Consider the following 15,632-nt stretch of genomic DNA (forward strand, 5'->3'; position numbering starts at 1 on the left):
TTTTGCTTTGCAAATAAACATTGACGGTTTGCCTTTGTTCAAAAGCACCAATGATCAGTTTTGGCCTATTCTTGGTAGGATAAGAAACATTACTGATGATTCCCCTTTTGTTATTGGTTTATTCTCTGGACAAAGCAAACCAAACAATCTAAACAATTATCTTCAAAACTTTATTGAAGAGTACAAGGAAATACAAGAAAATGGCTTAGATATCCATGGCAAGCATTTCAGTGTAGCAATAGACTCGTTTATCTGTGATACTCCAGCAAGGGCATTTGTGAAATGTGTCAAAGGCCACTCTGGCTACTCAGGTTGTGACAAATGTACCCAGAGCGGTGTTCATTTAGGCAAAATGACCTTTCCTGAAACCAATGCACCCATACGAACAGATCCCTCATTTGACTCGTTATCTGATGAAGAGCACCACAAAGGCATATCACCTTTAGCGGAAATAAATGTAGGCATGGTGACCCAATTCCCTATAGATTACATGCATCTAGTGTGTTTAGGTGTTGTCAAACGATTGCTTTTGTTATGGCTAAGGGGACCATTAAAGTGTAGACTAGGTTCACAAGATGTAAACAAAATATCTGAATCATTATTGTCTTTGAAAAATTACATTCCATGTGAATTTTCCCGAAAACCACGGTCCCTAGATGTCATTGATAGATGGAAAGCCACAGAGTTCAGACAATTTCTGTTGTATACAGGTCCTCTTGTCCTTTTGCAAGTTGTACACAACAATCTGTACAAAAATTTCATGCTACTCTCTGTTGCAATTCACATTTTGTTGAATGATCGTTTGTGTGAAATGTATTGTTCATTTGCTCATGATCTTCTTGTTGCATTTGTTACACATTTCGGTCAAATTTATGGGAAAGACATGTTAGTGTATAATGTTCATGGATTGGTTCATTTGTCAGCTGATGCTTCCAAATATGGGAATCTTGATAATGTATCATCCTTTCCATTTGAAAATTTTTTGGGAAGACTAAAACGTATGGTGCGCAAACCATCCTTCCCTTTACAGCAGATTATCCGTAGACTTTCAGAGGAAAAGAATACACAAGGTACTAAAACCCCTGAAAAACATTATCCAGTTTTAAGGAAACAACACAAAATTGGACCTTTGCCACCCTGTCTTTCAAATGGAATTCAATATGGATCAGTAGCAACTCCCAAATTCAGTATTAAATTGAATCAGAAAGATAGTTGCGTGCGTGTAGGGGGACAAATAGGTGTGGTTAAAAACATCATTTTAGATGATGCCGACACTTATGTTGTATACCAACCATTTAAATATTCGGAGGATTTCTTCGATATTCCGGTACCTTCTGGTTTTCTTGGAATACAAACTGTTCATGATTTAGGCACTACTGAAAGTGTTTGTAAATTGTCTGACATCCAAGCAAAATGCACTCTACTTCCTCATAAAAGGAAATATTTGGCTATCCCATTCACAAGTACTATCTGGTAAAACTTACATAAGAAAGTAGTTTTTATATGTACTGTAGTTATAGATATGTGTGAAAATAAGGTCAAGTAGTTAAATATATATAATTATGTATATAGCGTTGTAAGATAAATGTTTGATCTGTGATAGGTCTATGTACGCAGTGGTTGAGTTTACTGATGAGGGCTCTGTTGCGGTCGTTCCTAAGACCTGGCTCACTGATGACAAGAAAAAGTGCAAATGGCCGATGTGGACAAATGTGGACAAAATAAACCATGCTGTTAAACAGTCCATGGAGCCTACACCTTCTTTCATGTGTCTTTCCATCCGAGTGTTGTATGAATCTGGTAAATATATATATTCCTTGCAAAATACTTTGAAATTTCTTACAAAGTTCATACAATAATTTTATCTATTTTTTTCTTACAGTCATATATAAAGTGCAAATTTTGAAAAAAGAATGAACATAATAATGAGTGAAGAACAGAAAACATCATATATTTATGTTATTATCCAAATTTATTCTGTTATAATATTGTTATTTTTACACACCCAGACGATTATGAAAAGGCTAGGAAAAGGCTTTCAAGAGCAGAAGTAACTTCAAACTTAGAGAGTGACCAGGCAGATGAAGAAACAGACACAGTACCGAAAAGAAAGAAAAGGTACTGGCTGTGATTATTAAAACATTTTCTTATACTTTTCTTCAGTAAGTTATTCCTATTTGTTTTGTTTAATACATTAATTTTTATTCAGACCAAATCCAAGATATGATCCTCTTTCCTCTGAAAGCGAGGAAGAGAATGAATGTAATATAAGCCAGGACAAAACTTCAGGTAGCCTTCGAAGATCACCTCGAAAATCAAAGAAACAATTTCCGGACCCACCACCACTCCCTGCCCTCCCTTCACTTGCATCACCAGCACGGAAAGCACCCTCGACCCCATCCACTAAAGCAACATCAAGTTTGACATCATCACCAACTTCATCTAAATCTGCACTGGATTCAACACCAAATCAACAAATGACAGGTAAAAGAGAATTATTTATAAGTATACCGTGTATATTTTGAACCGATATTTTAAAGTTTTGTTACAGATGTATTTTTCAAATTCTATAAATTAAATATTTTTGAGATTTTGTATACAAACAGATTTTACTGTGGTTAAAGATAATTGATTACTTTTCAGCAACGAACATCAAAATCCTCACTATTTTAGAGGATGTAAAGGGACAGGTCAGATTTAATACCAAATTACTTCAGAATATATTGGCAAAAGTTGAGGTTACTGGAACGACTACTACCACCATGGAGAATGAGGTAGACATTGGAATTGAATTTCCCTTGAAAACCCAAGAGGAACTGGACTCTTTAGAGGAGCAACTGGAGAGCCAAGAAACCACCAAAATAATGGTATAAACTCGAATAAATACTTTGTCTTATTGTAAATATTTTATAATAAATAATGTTCTACAAAAACAAATTTATCATTTTTACGTACACGTATCTTTAAGTTGTTTCAGTAAACAGTTACATATTGTGATTTTAAGCTTGGAAAACTAATATGTATCGGTGGTGACAATGTGCAAACCTGTGTGCGGAGAGTACTTTCATTTTTGATGGCAACGTCACTGGCAACCCAATTGAACTGGAGCGGTAAAGGAAGTAAAAGAGGGCTCTCAAGTCTCAAGTTAAAAGACATAATTATAAGTAAGTATAACAGAGTATTGAAAATCTTTCTGTCAAGTTGTCTCAATCTAGTTATTTTTATTGCATAAACAATATTGTTATCTCATCTGAGCCGAATGCTCAAGTGAGCTTTTCTGATCAAAATTTGTCTGTCGTCTGTCGCCGTCGTTGTTGTAAACTTTTCACATTTTCGACTTCTTCTCAAGAACCACTGGGCCAGTTTCAACCAAACTTGGCACAAAGTATCCTTAGGTGAAGGGGATTCAAGTTTGTTCAATTGAAGGGCCATGCCCTTATTTAAGGGGAGATAATTTAGAAATAGTGAAAATTTGATGGTATGTTTTAAAAATCTTCACAAGAACCACTGGGCCAGGAAAGATGGAACTCATGTGGAATCATCCTCAGGTAGTGTAGATTCAAGTTTTTTAAAATCATGACCCTCAGGGCTAGGGTTGGGCCAAAATGGCCGACCAAAGTTTTACATAGGAATATATAGCGAAATCTTTTAAAATCTTCTTTCAAGTACTTCAAAGCTATAATTAGTGATATTTATATGGAATCATCCTCAGGTAGTGTAGATTTCTAGTTTGTTCAAAATATGACCAGAGAGGGGGGAGGGGGTTAAAATTCAAGCCCTCTCCCCCCTTTACCTCAGTAAACTTTCAGGTCTGATTTGATAAGTCTTTGTCTTAGCCAATGTGCTCAGGTGAGCGCTGTGACCCTTGGGCCTCTTGTTTATGATAAAGATACCAAAGCTTATAAATTAAAATGCACTTGTTAATATTTTTTATTGTCTTCATATAAATATCTACATGATGATGTCTGTACCAGTATTTTGTTTTCAAACCAAATTCATTCTTTTTATTTTCAAATCAGAGGCTGTGAGAAAAAATAAATTTTGCAGTGCAGCGACTGACAATGAAATCGAAAGACTTGTGAAGGACTGGCTAAGGTACGCCAAGGATCGTGATGGGGGGAGAAGAAAAAGGGAGGAGAAAAAGAAAGAGAAGGAAAGGGACAGTGAGGAAGCTAGCCAGGATTAAAGACTTTGATTAATTATTTCCAAAAACTTTCTTCATCATCTTTTTAATACTACTTTTGTACTTTTTGACAATTTAATTGATATAATATCTTCATCATCTTTTTAATATTATTTTTGTACTTTTTGACAATTTAATTGATATAAAATCTTTTTACAGAGAATCATTTGTAATGTTTTTTTTCTACTCGTAAGCATTGTGAATGCTAATAAATGTGTATATAAAGAGTACACTTTCAATAATCATGATATATGTCATTATAAGGATAATTAACAGATATATGTTTTTTTATTCAATTTGTTTTAACAGATTTAAATTATATCCAACAACTGGCCAACAAAGAGCTTAGAGCAACATCTCTCAATCGTTTGAGAATAAGCAACAAAGGGTAGAGCCAACCTAAACATGCTAAAGAAACAGTTGCCTGATCCTATTTCCTGATCATGACATGGAGCACACGGCGGGTGTGACCGGTCAGCAGGGGATTCTCACTCCTCCATGGCACCTGATCCCACCTCTGATGTTTCAGGGGTCCGTGTTTGCTCTGCTCTTGTTTTGTATCATTTTATGGACTTTGAGATTGAATACTGATCGTTATCTCCATATCCTTCTTATGAGCATTACATGTATCTATATGTTGGCTGTTAATTGGCTTGGATATGTACTCTACGTTGGCCCAACAATATGCCAACATTTCCAACTGAGGGCCAACCTGACTAACTATTTACTAATGTTGGCTATTTGTTGGCTTAAAATTATTCCTACGTTGGCCCAACAATATGCCAACATTCCAACTGAGGGCCTACATTGGGCCAACCTAACGAACAATTTACCAATGTTGGCTATTTGTTGGCATACAATTATATCTACGTTGGCCCAACAATATGCCAACATGTTGGACCAACTGAGGGCCAACATTGGGCCAACCTAACCAACCATTTACCAATGTTGGCTATTTGTTGGCTTACAATTATACCTACGTTGGGCCAACAATATGCCAACATGTTGGACCAACGTTGGGCCGATGAGCAAAATTACCGTGGGCCAACGTAGGACTTCCAACAGTGGGCCAACGTTGGAAAAAAAATTGGGCCAACGTTGGCCCAACTATGTCTTGCTATCTGGGAGTATGCGAGCGGATCAAACAGCTAATTTTAAAGTAATTGATGTTCAAACATAATGGATTTTTGGAAAATTGAATTAATGTACAGCATGTAACATGATTTAGAGTAAAAGTTATATACCGTATAAGTAGAAATTTTAGCGAGAATTTAATTTTGGCATTTTTAGCAAGGATGCCGAGATCGCTAAAATTGAATGTCGCTAAAATTAATTGCGCTTTATTTGTAATAGCTTCTTAAGTATGCATTTTAAAAACGCTAAAATACCATCTCACTAAAAATAGATTACCAGTTTTTAAGGACAAATCACTAAATTTGGGTCTCGCTAAAATTTCCACTTATACGGTATATGATAGATCATCTACAAGACATGATTTGCATTACATTTTGAATTGACATTTGCAATTGAGTCGTTATAATTAAATGTTCATTCTTCTGTGGATCATGTCAGATCAACTTTTATATTTATTTGATTATCATGTTTATTCATCTATCTGCAAATTGAAATATATGTGTTAAATTACCTATAGCTTTTGCAGTCTCATCTTTTTTCTAAGCCAGAAGTCTGTGTCGAGACTGTAGCTCTACTGGTTTGTAGTTTAAACAATGAAAATTGGCAGTTGGGACTTGAAACTTCGCAACAGCAATAAACAGAATACTGTAAACCAACTTTTATTTGCGTGCGAGTAATTTTTGCGAAGTTCGTGAGTGCCTCATTATTGCAAATATTTCTGTCCGCGAACAGGTTCTTAAAAACTATGTGTCTATTAAAAAAGAAACCCTAATAGGCTTTATCGCTAATATTAATTGTTGCAAATTAGTTTACCCCCGGTCAATTGCGAAATGAATTCGCCATGAATAGAAGTTGGTTTACAATAATGATCATGCATCTCGGTGTACAATACTTGCATGCCACATTATACATGTTCTACAATCAGACTAAAACTGTATTTGGAATTGCATTATTTAAGTATTTCACAGAAATTTCTTATTTTCTAGTAACCATGACAACACCGTTCATCGAAGTCAAAAACTGATATACAGAATTGTGTACATGTATCTTATGTAGTCTATTTGTGTGCCAAGTTATATTGAAATCAGATTTAAAACTATAGGAGGAGTAGCATTTTGAATTTTTTTCATGGAAATTTCTATTTTGAATTACCAAAGCAACACCGTTCATTAAAAAAAAACAATAAATAGAATTATGCATCTTAGTGTAGTTTACTTGTGCATGTTGTGTGCCAAGCTATAAGGAAATCAGACCAAAAACTGTAGGAGGAGTATCATTTTGAAACAATTTCACTTAAATTTCTATTTTTAGTAACAACGGCAACACCGTTCATCAAAATGAAAAACGGATATATAGAATTATTTATTTTAGTGTAGTCTACTTGTATGCCAAGTTATACTGAAATCAGACCAAAATTGTAGGAGGCGTAGCATTTTGAATGTTTTTTACGGAAATTTCTATTTTTAGTAACCATACCAACACCGTTCCTCGAAATTAAAAAAAAACGATAAATAGAATTATGCATCTTAGTTTAGTTTACTTGTGTGCCAAGTTATAAGGAAATCAGACCAAAAACTGTAGGAGTAGCATTTTAAAACAATTTCACAGATTTTTTTATTTTTAGTAACCACGGCAACATCGTTTATTGAAATCAAAACTGATACACAGAATTATGTATCTTAGTGTAATCTTCTTCGATGAATATTATTGCATTGGTTACTAAAAATAGAAATGTCCGTTAAATACTCTCAATATTCTACTCCAAATACAGTTTTAGTCTGATTATTAATGTGACATGCAAGTAGACTAGACTAAGAATATAAAGAGTGTAAATCAAGGATCCTGATTCTATCTATTGCTGTTATAAGGTTTCAATTTCCAACTTCTCAAGTACTTTTCTCTTGAAGTTCCTTTGCTATAGGTACAACTCAGTAGAGCTTCAGTCGTCTCGACAGAGACTTCTGGTTACTTGCATGGTTTAGAATTTACATTGATAATTACGCAGCAATGGCGGATCCAGGGGGGTTTGGGGGGGTTCGGGAAAACCCCCCCACTCACTGATTTTTTTTTTTTTTTGAACAAGTGTTATTTTATCATTTTTTTGCATTGGTAAGACTCTAATAAACATGAACCCTTTGTTTGTACAACTGTGAAATATACAGCAACTGCGTAACAGGAAATCACTTTCCGCATGAACGCACACAATACACAGGTAATCAACAGAGAGAGTGTCTCAGAGATCGGGTAGTCCATGCACCTAGTGGAGTCAAAAGATCACAGTACAATGTAGTTAGGTACCAACAACAGAGAACTGCATAGTTACTGTGCTACTCAGTAATATTCTTTTGCTGATAAAATGCATGTTTTTAAACTATGAATACACTATTATTCAGAGGGTTTTTTTTTACCGTTTAAAAAATTAAATTAATATATTTTTTTTAACAAAAGCAGGTTGGCTTAGCAAACCCCTCTAGTTTTGACAGATTCTCCAGTTTTTTGTAATTTTTTTCTTCAGTTTGAAATTTCATTTATTGTATACGTGTGTTTATATTCCAAATCATATTGACAGTATATACTCTAGTAAGTTGAAAAGCACGTACAAGTTAGGGATTCTGAAAAGAATTCAATTTTTAAGTTTTTTAGTGTTTAAAAATTTGCACATTAGTTGTACCTTGGAAGTCAGCTTGACATACGACTTAATTAATATTGTAGATGCATTTAAAGTAAAGACAACTTGAAGTCAACTTCTTGTATTCCTAAAATTGTCAGATTTAACAATTTTTGAAAGTAAAGTCTAAAGTCTTGTGTTAAAGTTTAATCAAATTTAAAACATTTATTAAAAATTTTTGATGATCCATCTTTAAAAAAGCTACAAAAAGTACCCCCAAAGTGCTGGAAAATACACCAATTAGAACATTTAAAACAAAATTTTCCCGCCTATGGGAGGGGGACACCCCCTCCCATGCCCTCCCCCTTCGGTCCTTTGAGCCTCAAAACCCCCCCACATGAACTTCTGGATCCGCCACTGCGCAGTCAGTTCTTTTGCCAGCGCAATACATGCAATAGGCCAAAGCTTTATGAGGGGAGTAGGCATAGGCGACGGAACCGGAGGGCTTAGTCCCCCCCCCCCCACTTTTTTTGCAGAGATAAACATAACATAGACTGATAATACATTGAACATTTGGGTGTAGGTTTATCCCCCTTCCCCACTTTCAACAAGCACGTTGCATTTTATATCCCAAAAATGTTAGTGGTAGTGTGTTGGAAAAAATTGGAACTGAAAACGTTCGATCCTACATGTAACACCCCCAACCATTCTCGATGACCAAGTTCAGTATTAAGCATCCTTGTCTGACTCCACATCGAAGAATGTGATATTGTGTCCTATTGAGCATTTGAAGTTGTTATAAAAGCTCTTTAACAGGTGGGCTATTTTAAATGGAATATCATAATAGCGTAAGATGCTCCAAAGCCTAGTTCGGTGTATACTGTTAAATGCCTTCTCAAAGTCCATGAAGTTTACATACAGTTGTCTCTGCCACTCTGTGCACTGCTCTAGGATGTTGCGGGGTGCAAAGATCTAGTCAGTACATCCTCTATGTTTCCTAAACCCTGCATGTTCTCTCCTCAATACAGCATCAACACTGACATTCTTTTGATAATTATTTTAACCAGGATCTTACTTGGTCAGACAATAGAGTGATTCCCCATCAGTTGTTACAATCGCGTTCAGGGCTCCTTTCTTTAGGAACTTGAAAAATTGAATCACCCCTTTACACCAATCACATCAGGCGCTTTCTCTCCATCCCACACATCTGTGAACAGCTGGTTAGAGGATGGTGGCTGCTATTCCAGGATCTTATAAGCTTTGCATCAAGATTGTCACGTCCTGGCGACTTTCCATTCTTAAGAATTATCTCCTCCTTAGTTGGTGGGTCAGTACAGTGTCGATGTCCAGATCCTCTGTGGCTTCTGGTACGACAACTGTTTCATCGGGTGATGGTCGATTAAGAACTTCGCGGAAGTGTTCAGCCCATCTCTCTTCTTGTTCTTTTTCTGAAGTCAGTAGTGTTCCATGTTTGTCTTTGATAGGTCTTCCTGTGTTTCCTATAAATTTGCCACACACTCGGTTTCATGATCTTATAAACGTTACAAGAGAGAAGTCATGGACCAACTAGCAGCTGATGCAGAGTATGGGGAGAGCAAGGGAGATAATAATTATATAAGATCATGAAACGAGTGTGTGGCAAGAATGTTGGTACCCAAATTAGAATTAAAGGTCTTAATTCTCACTAGAAATGATGAAGCCTTAGAACCCATCTTTAAGACTAAGTTTTATTTTTTTTTTACAGTAGGTCATACTAAAGAGTTAAAAAAAATACCAAAATGAAATGCTTTGTCATATGAAATATGCATATTATGATAAAAAAAAACAAACCCAAAACTAGCTTCGAAAGATAGAAGTTTAACGTCCCGATGTATAGAGTTAAACCACTGATGACTGTTACCAAAAGAATACCAACATTTTATACATGTCGTGTGTTTGTTTTCCTGTCAGTATGTACTTCATCAGTGTCACTTGTTTTTTATGTCTCTGATTACAAACAATAATTTTGGTTCACGTTAGTGTCTTGAATTATATTTATTTCACTTCAATTCTTTATTGGCACTAATTAAAGCATATATGAATACAGAATTTTTTTGTAAGCATGTAATACAAAATAATTAATCTGAAGCAAGCTTAGCTTTTTTCTGATAATTAATCAGTCTCTGATTTGTTGTGAGATTTGTTTTCTAAATTAAGGGTATTTTGGGGTACATTGGGGTTTTTCGATGCACCGGTATCCTAGATTTACCCAGTCCCAATGTTTATTTCCGGTGAAAACAATATTTTTGTACATACAACATCAGTTCAAACTTTGACTGAAGGAATAATCGGAAAGAATGGCTGAATGGACAAAGCACACACAATTTGTAGTGAAACTAATGGATAACTTGGTAAGGTGCAAACTTCATTGACTGTATTTTTATTGGATCATGCTTTTGAAGATTTGCACCACTTTTGGCGGGGTATAGGTCCCTGATATCAAACACCAGAAAACTGAAAAAAGACGTATAATTATATATATTCATGACAAATAAACAAACATATAGAAAAACCCTCCACCGCCACCCCATCCCTCCCACCCATCCCCAAAAAAACTGACCCCCCTTCCCTTCTTTCAAACAAAACACGGAAAGTGCAAAGTACAGGTCTAGGAAAATCACTATATTTAGCTATATTAGCTTAATTTACCTATACAGCTTGATTTACCTATATAATATAGCTTTATTCAGCTATTTCAGAATAAGTTTCTGATTTCTGAAAAGTAGATTTATCCTATGTGATATTTGTTTTGTGATCAAATGATAATAACATGTTTAATGTTCAAATTAAAATTTTCACTGATCATAAGTATCTATACGTTTCTAAATTTCTAATCTATAGTTAAATTGACTTTAAACTGTGTCCAATATTTTAATCCAAGTTGTTAAAAAATTAAGGCTATTGTTTTAATTAAATCTCTGATATCTGTGAAACAGGATTGATTTATTTTATATTGTGCTTTAACATTTTCAGGTGTCACAGGTTTCACCGTTTGCTCTCAAATCATTATTTAGGCAATTTACATTATGATGTCACATGTCCTTTATCAAATGATAATTTATAAATCAGAAAAGTGCATTTGTTTACATAAAATCTCACTAAGAAGAAGGTATGGTTTTTAGCTTTATTGCGCCCTAAAAATGTAATGACATCAAAAAGTTTTGAAACTGGCTTAAATATTAGTTAAATAAATGACTTTGATAAATCAGGAAAGAATATGGCATGAAGGGTTACCATTCTGCAAATATGACGTCATTAATGTGAAGCATATCTCTATTTTCAACAAAAAAAGCCTCAAAATGGCACATTTCAAGGGTGATTTTCCTTTAGAAAACAGTGTCCACAGCCGTCGCCCACGTTAATTTTTTGATATTTTGTGCAAAATTCAATTACAGATCACATATCTCAAGATCTTTGTGGGCGATGCCTGTGGACAATGTTATCTGAAAGAAAATTCCATTGAAAATTGGAGTCTTCTGCAACTTTTTAAGAAAATACGGGAAAATGCACATGTTTATGACGTCATAATTAGCATTCAAAACACATGTGAGAAAAATGACTTGTATGATTTTTCTGCATTGAATTTCAATTATTTAAAAAGCATGAGTTTTCAAAATTTACACCAGTTTCATTTTTTAGAAAATAACAGGGCAAAATTTGTATAGAAATCATACCTTCTTCTTGTTCATAGGTGTCAGAAGCAAATTTAAAGTGGTTTCAATCCCTATATTTATATGTATATATTTGCAAAAAAGTGGGGGGGGGGTTATGCCCAACACTCTACCCCCCCCCCCCCCCCTCCCCCGCCCGTTTTGGATGTCTATGTTGTTTCACTTGGCAAACATTAAATCTTTGATGAAAAGCTTTGACATCATGAGTTTGGTATGAATCTCCATGCATCATGGTAATACTTCAATATTTATAAATATCTTACAAAAATATCACGATCTAGCTTATAGCTTAAATTTCTTAAACTTTAAATAGATCTTGAAAATAATTTTTTTTTAATGGCTCCATAAGCTAGACCCTGCTTATCAATTTAGTATCAGAATCTTCAATTTTATAATTTCAGGGGTTGAATAGTCCTGCACATCCTGCAGATTAAAGAAAAATCAATTCCTTGGTCTGTCTTTCACCTCAGAATGAATTTTTCAACAGGAATTCAAATGCCTGCTCAGGCTCCATCAATGTTCCTGATGAATGCTAATTATGCTAACCCCAGCAACCAACAGCAGAGCGTTTACTTTAACAATGGAAACCCTGTTCAGATTGTCGGAGCGCCTTATCCAGTGGTGTATAACTTTATACCTCAGATTTCTGTACAGCCTGTACTAGCTAACACTGGTTCTCTGAACCAAGTCCAAAACAATCAAGGAGCATTTTTTATGCAAGCACCATTCTTAGCAGGGCAGCAAGTGATACAAACCGTAAATGGTTTTAATAACAACATAATCCAGACAAAACAGGAGCCATTGTTATTGACAAACACTGGACAGACAGGGGCTGTGACAAATGGTTCTGCCTGCCAACCACTATCAGTTTTACCACCAACATCCACAGTGCCAAATGCAACCAATTCTGAATTCACCAATCCAGCAAACATTTCTCAGCCAAATGGCACCAGCTGTAGTTTTGCTTTCCAAGTGAATCAGAATCCACTCTCTGCATCATCTCAAGCTTCTGCAGCACAAGTTTTAAACAATTCTGGATCTATCAATGAGGCAAACCATGCTCAGATTAAGGGTACAATCTGTAGTCCTGCTTTCCAAGTTCAGATGAATTCATTGTCAGTATTAACTCAAACTTCCAGAGCATCATCTTCAATCCATTCGGCCAATCAGGTAAACCAATCTCAGAATGAGGGCATACTCAGCAGTAGTCTTGCTTTCCAAATTCATCAGAATCCATGGTCAGCATTATCTCAAACTTCTGCAGCATCAACTTCAATCAACTCTGGATCAGCCAACCAAGCAAATATTTCTCAGTCAGCACAGAGCACAAGTTGTACTCCTGCTCGCCAAGTTCAGGTGAATTCAGTACCAGTTTTATCTCAGACTTCCAGAGTATCAGTACCATCCAACTGTGACTCCAACAATGAAATAGCATCTGACAAGACATTATGTGACAATAAGCCAAATAGTGTATTGCTGCAAACCAGATCCCCATGTGAGAAAACAGCAGACAACATACAGCAGCCAAAGAAATTCAAGCCAAGTATGCCAGGTCAGAAGTGCCGTCCATTCAGAAGTTTTAAATTAGTTTTAGATAATGATACAGAGCCTGTTGTCTCCTCTTCCTTGTGCAAAGCAAGAACTTTAGAAGAGAGTGAAAATGAGGACAGTTCACCTGGTAGTTGTTCTCAAGAAAAGGAAAATGAGACTCGAAGAGCAGACATTGAAGACTTCAATGAACAATCTAGAGAATCTTCAACAATTGGAAAAGATACCAATGATTCAGAGAATTTGAAATGTGCAGGAGATAACAACTCAAATGACTTTGATGATGAACAGTTGAAAGATGATGAAAAGATTAGGGTTAAGTTCAAGGAGAAGGATTTAATGCAGAATACACAGAAAGGCAAGAAAAGTAGATGCAATCTGTGTGGAAATTATGTAGTGAAGTTGGATTTACATTTTGAAAGATACCATAGTACTCCGTCCAAGTGTAAATATTGTGGAAAGATGTTTGAGGATATGTGGGAAACAAAAAAGCATATGCAAAAGGAGCATTTAGAACAATTGAAGAAAGAATTCACTTGTAACATTTGCCAAAAAACATTTTCGGAAAAACAAGATCTAAGAAACCATAAATTTGCAGCTCATGGAAGTAAAAGAAAATTCACTTGTGAGGAGTGTGGAAGAAACTTCAATCATTTATCAACATTGGAAAGTCATCGCAAAGTTCACACTGGGGTCGACAGAAGCTATGTTTGTGAAATATGTGGTAAACGGTTCCCTACCCGAAACACATTGAGGCATGCAAGAATGCATAGTCAGACAAGGGAATGCAAGTGCCCCTATTGTGATAAGTCTTTCAATGAAAAGGATCAACTTCAGAAACATCTACGCTTACATACGGGTGAAAAACCTTACAAATGTAAGCATTGTCCAAAAGCCTTCAACCACAATGTTTCTCTTAAAGCTCATGTGAAGAAGTACCATCCTGATGTGGGACTAAACGCTGAGTCGGATTCTATGGATGTTACAGTGATAGGATAATTTTATGCCCTGAGAAGTGTCTTTTTAGTATTATTTTTTAAAGGTTTTTACTTCTATTTAGAAAGCAAATAATGCATGTCATTTTTCTTGCCTCCATACAGTATTTATAAATTATGTTCAGTTAGCTCTTTGAACATGTTGAATAAAGGTCAAAAACATATTGCTATGGGATGTATTACTGTCTTGTTGGGTCTTCTGCTAAAACTATGCAAGTATGGGTAAAACCTGAATATATTATGTTACAATATGTATAAGAGTCATAGTCATAGACATTGTGTTTAAAAATATAACGGAAAAGGACAACAGAATCTAACCTGGTGCCCCATGCAGTGACCCTACTAAGCTTGTGCTTTAGCAACGAAGCTATCCATGCCAGGAATATCGATCATTTAAATGGCAACAAACAATTAAATCCTTCCACACCCACCCACCCCATCCCCTAAATTGTCTTTGACCTCAGTAGAAAACGCAACCCATGTTCTTATTCTGTCCTCTCGGTGAAGTAGCGCATCCTTTTTTGGAGTGTGTGTGTGTGTGTGGGGGGGGGGGGTGTTAAAACTTCTTCTAGTATCAATTTTTATGCCCTCTTCGAAGGGAGGGGATATAGTTTTCTGCTGTTGGTCGGTCTGTCAGTCCACCATTAGTTTTCGTTCATTTTCTTCGCAGAGTTTGCACATATTGAAATGAAACTTAGGTACATGAGTATCCAAATGATTCATAATATCTAGACCAAGTTCTGTGTTGGGTATGATCGTGCCATTGTGGATAGAGTTATGAACTTTGGACTTCCAGTTATATGGGGGAGGGGGCATATTAATTTATGCTATATTAACCTCTTTTGATTATGCAACAACACAAAATTGGTGGTGGTGGTAGTGGGTTTGCAACTAGACTTTGAATTTTGACACATCATTTTCTGTAGAACAATGTTACCTTTGGAAAATAGCTACATTTCCCAAATCCCACTAGTACTACGGCCGCGGCTCTGAACCTGCATGCTAAGGGCAGATACTAGCAACATTGTTTTAAAGAAAAGGAGAAAATGTTTTGATGGATTTTGAATTGAACCCGAAAACCCTGCATCAGTAAAACATTTAGTAAGGACTGGTACTCTACGGACTAACTAATTTACTCGATCAGGCTGAAACTCGCTGCCCAAACAATTGGACATACTAAGGCCAGATTACGGGGTGCTTGTCCAAATTAAATTTCTTTGAAAACTTTAGATTGATTAACAGCTCTCTACTAAAACAAAGTATAATTTCCCTTATTTTAGAAATGTTAAAGTAGTGTTTGCTAAAATTAACATCTCCAAATACAGAAGAACTTGAGACACCATTGGTCGTTCAGTTGTTAGAATAAAAAAAAAATGTCTGAAGTTTGGCGGCAAAAATGCACCCGCTTCCCGGTAAACGATTTGTTTTCAAAGGGGGGGGGGGTTATTTTGTCA

At 35.7% G+C, this 15,632-nt stretch overlaps 2 protein-coding genes across 3 annotated transcripts; both read left to right on the top strand.

Moving 5' to 3' along the window:
• Positions 1-1,121: 1,121 nt before the first annotated feature.
• Positions 1,122-4,286, top strand: LOC134240391 (uncharacterized). Its single transcript, XM_062722486.1, has 6 exons — positions 1,122-1,800; positions 2,010-2,118; positions 2,210-2,484; positions 2,644-2,867; positions 3,005-3,164; positions 4,020-4,286. Exons 1-6 carry the CDS (start codon positions 1,608-1,610, stop codon positions 4,184-4,186), a joined length of 1,128 nt encoding a protein of 375 aa, XP_062578470.1. The 5' UTR covers positions 1,122-1,607; the 3' UTR covers positions 4,187-4,286.
• Positions 4,287-10,211: 5,925 nt separating this feature from the next.
• LOC134240389 (zinc finger protein 54-like) lies at positions 10,212-14,345 on the top strand. 2 transcript variants are annotated; one of them, XM_062722484.1, is made up of 2 exons: positions 10,212-10,320; positions 12,037-14,345. In XM_062722484.1, the coding sequence occupies exon 2, from the start codon at positions 12,107-12,109 to the stop codon at positions 14,180-14,182; it is 2,076 nt and encodes a 691-aa protein (XP_062578468.1). In that variant the 5' UTR covers positions 10,212-10,320; positions 12,037-12,106; the 3' UTR covers positions 14,183-14,345. The 2 variants fall into 2 exon arrangements, with proteins under 2 accessions (XP_062578468.1, XP_062578467.1); XM_062722483.1 differs by having other exon boundaries at positions 10,212-10,315.
• Positions 14,346-15,632: the final 1,287 nt, after the last annotated feature.

This window comes from Saccostrea cucullata, unplaced genomic scaffold (assembly GCF_032062105.1).
Source record: "Saccostrea cucullata isolate Sc308-1 unplaced genomic scaffold, CSIRO_AGI_Scuc_v1 ctg2786, whole genome shotgun sequence".
NCBI classification, from domain to species: domain Eukaryota; kingdom Metazoa; phylum Mollusca; class Bivalvia; order Ostreida; family Ostreidae; genus Saccostrea; species Saccostrea cuccullata.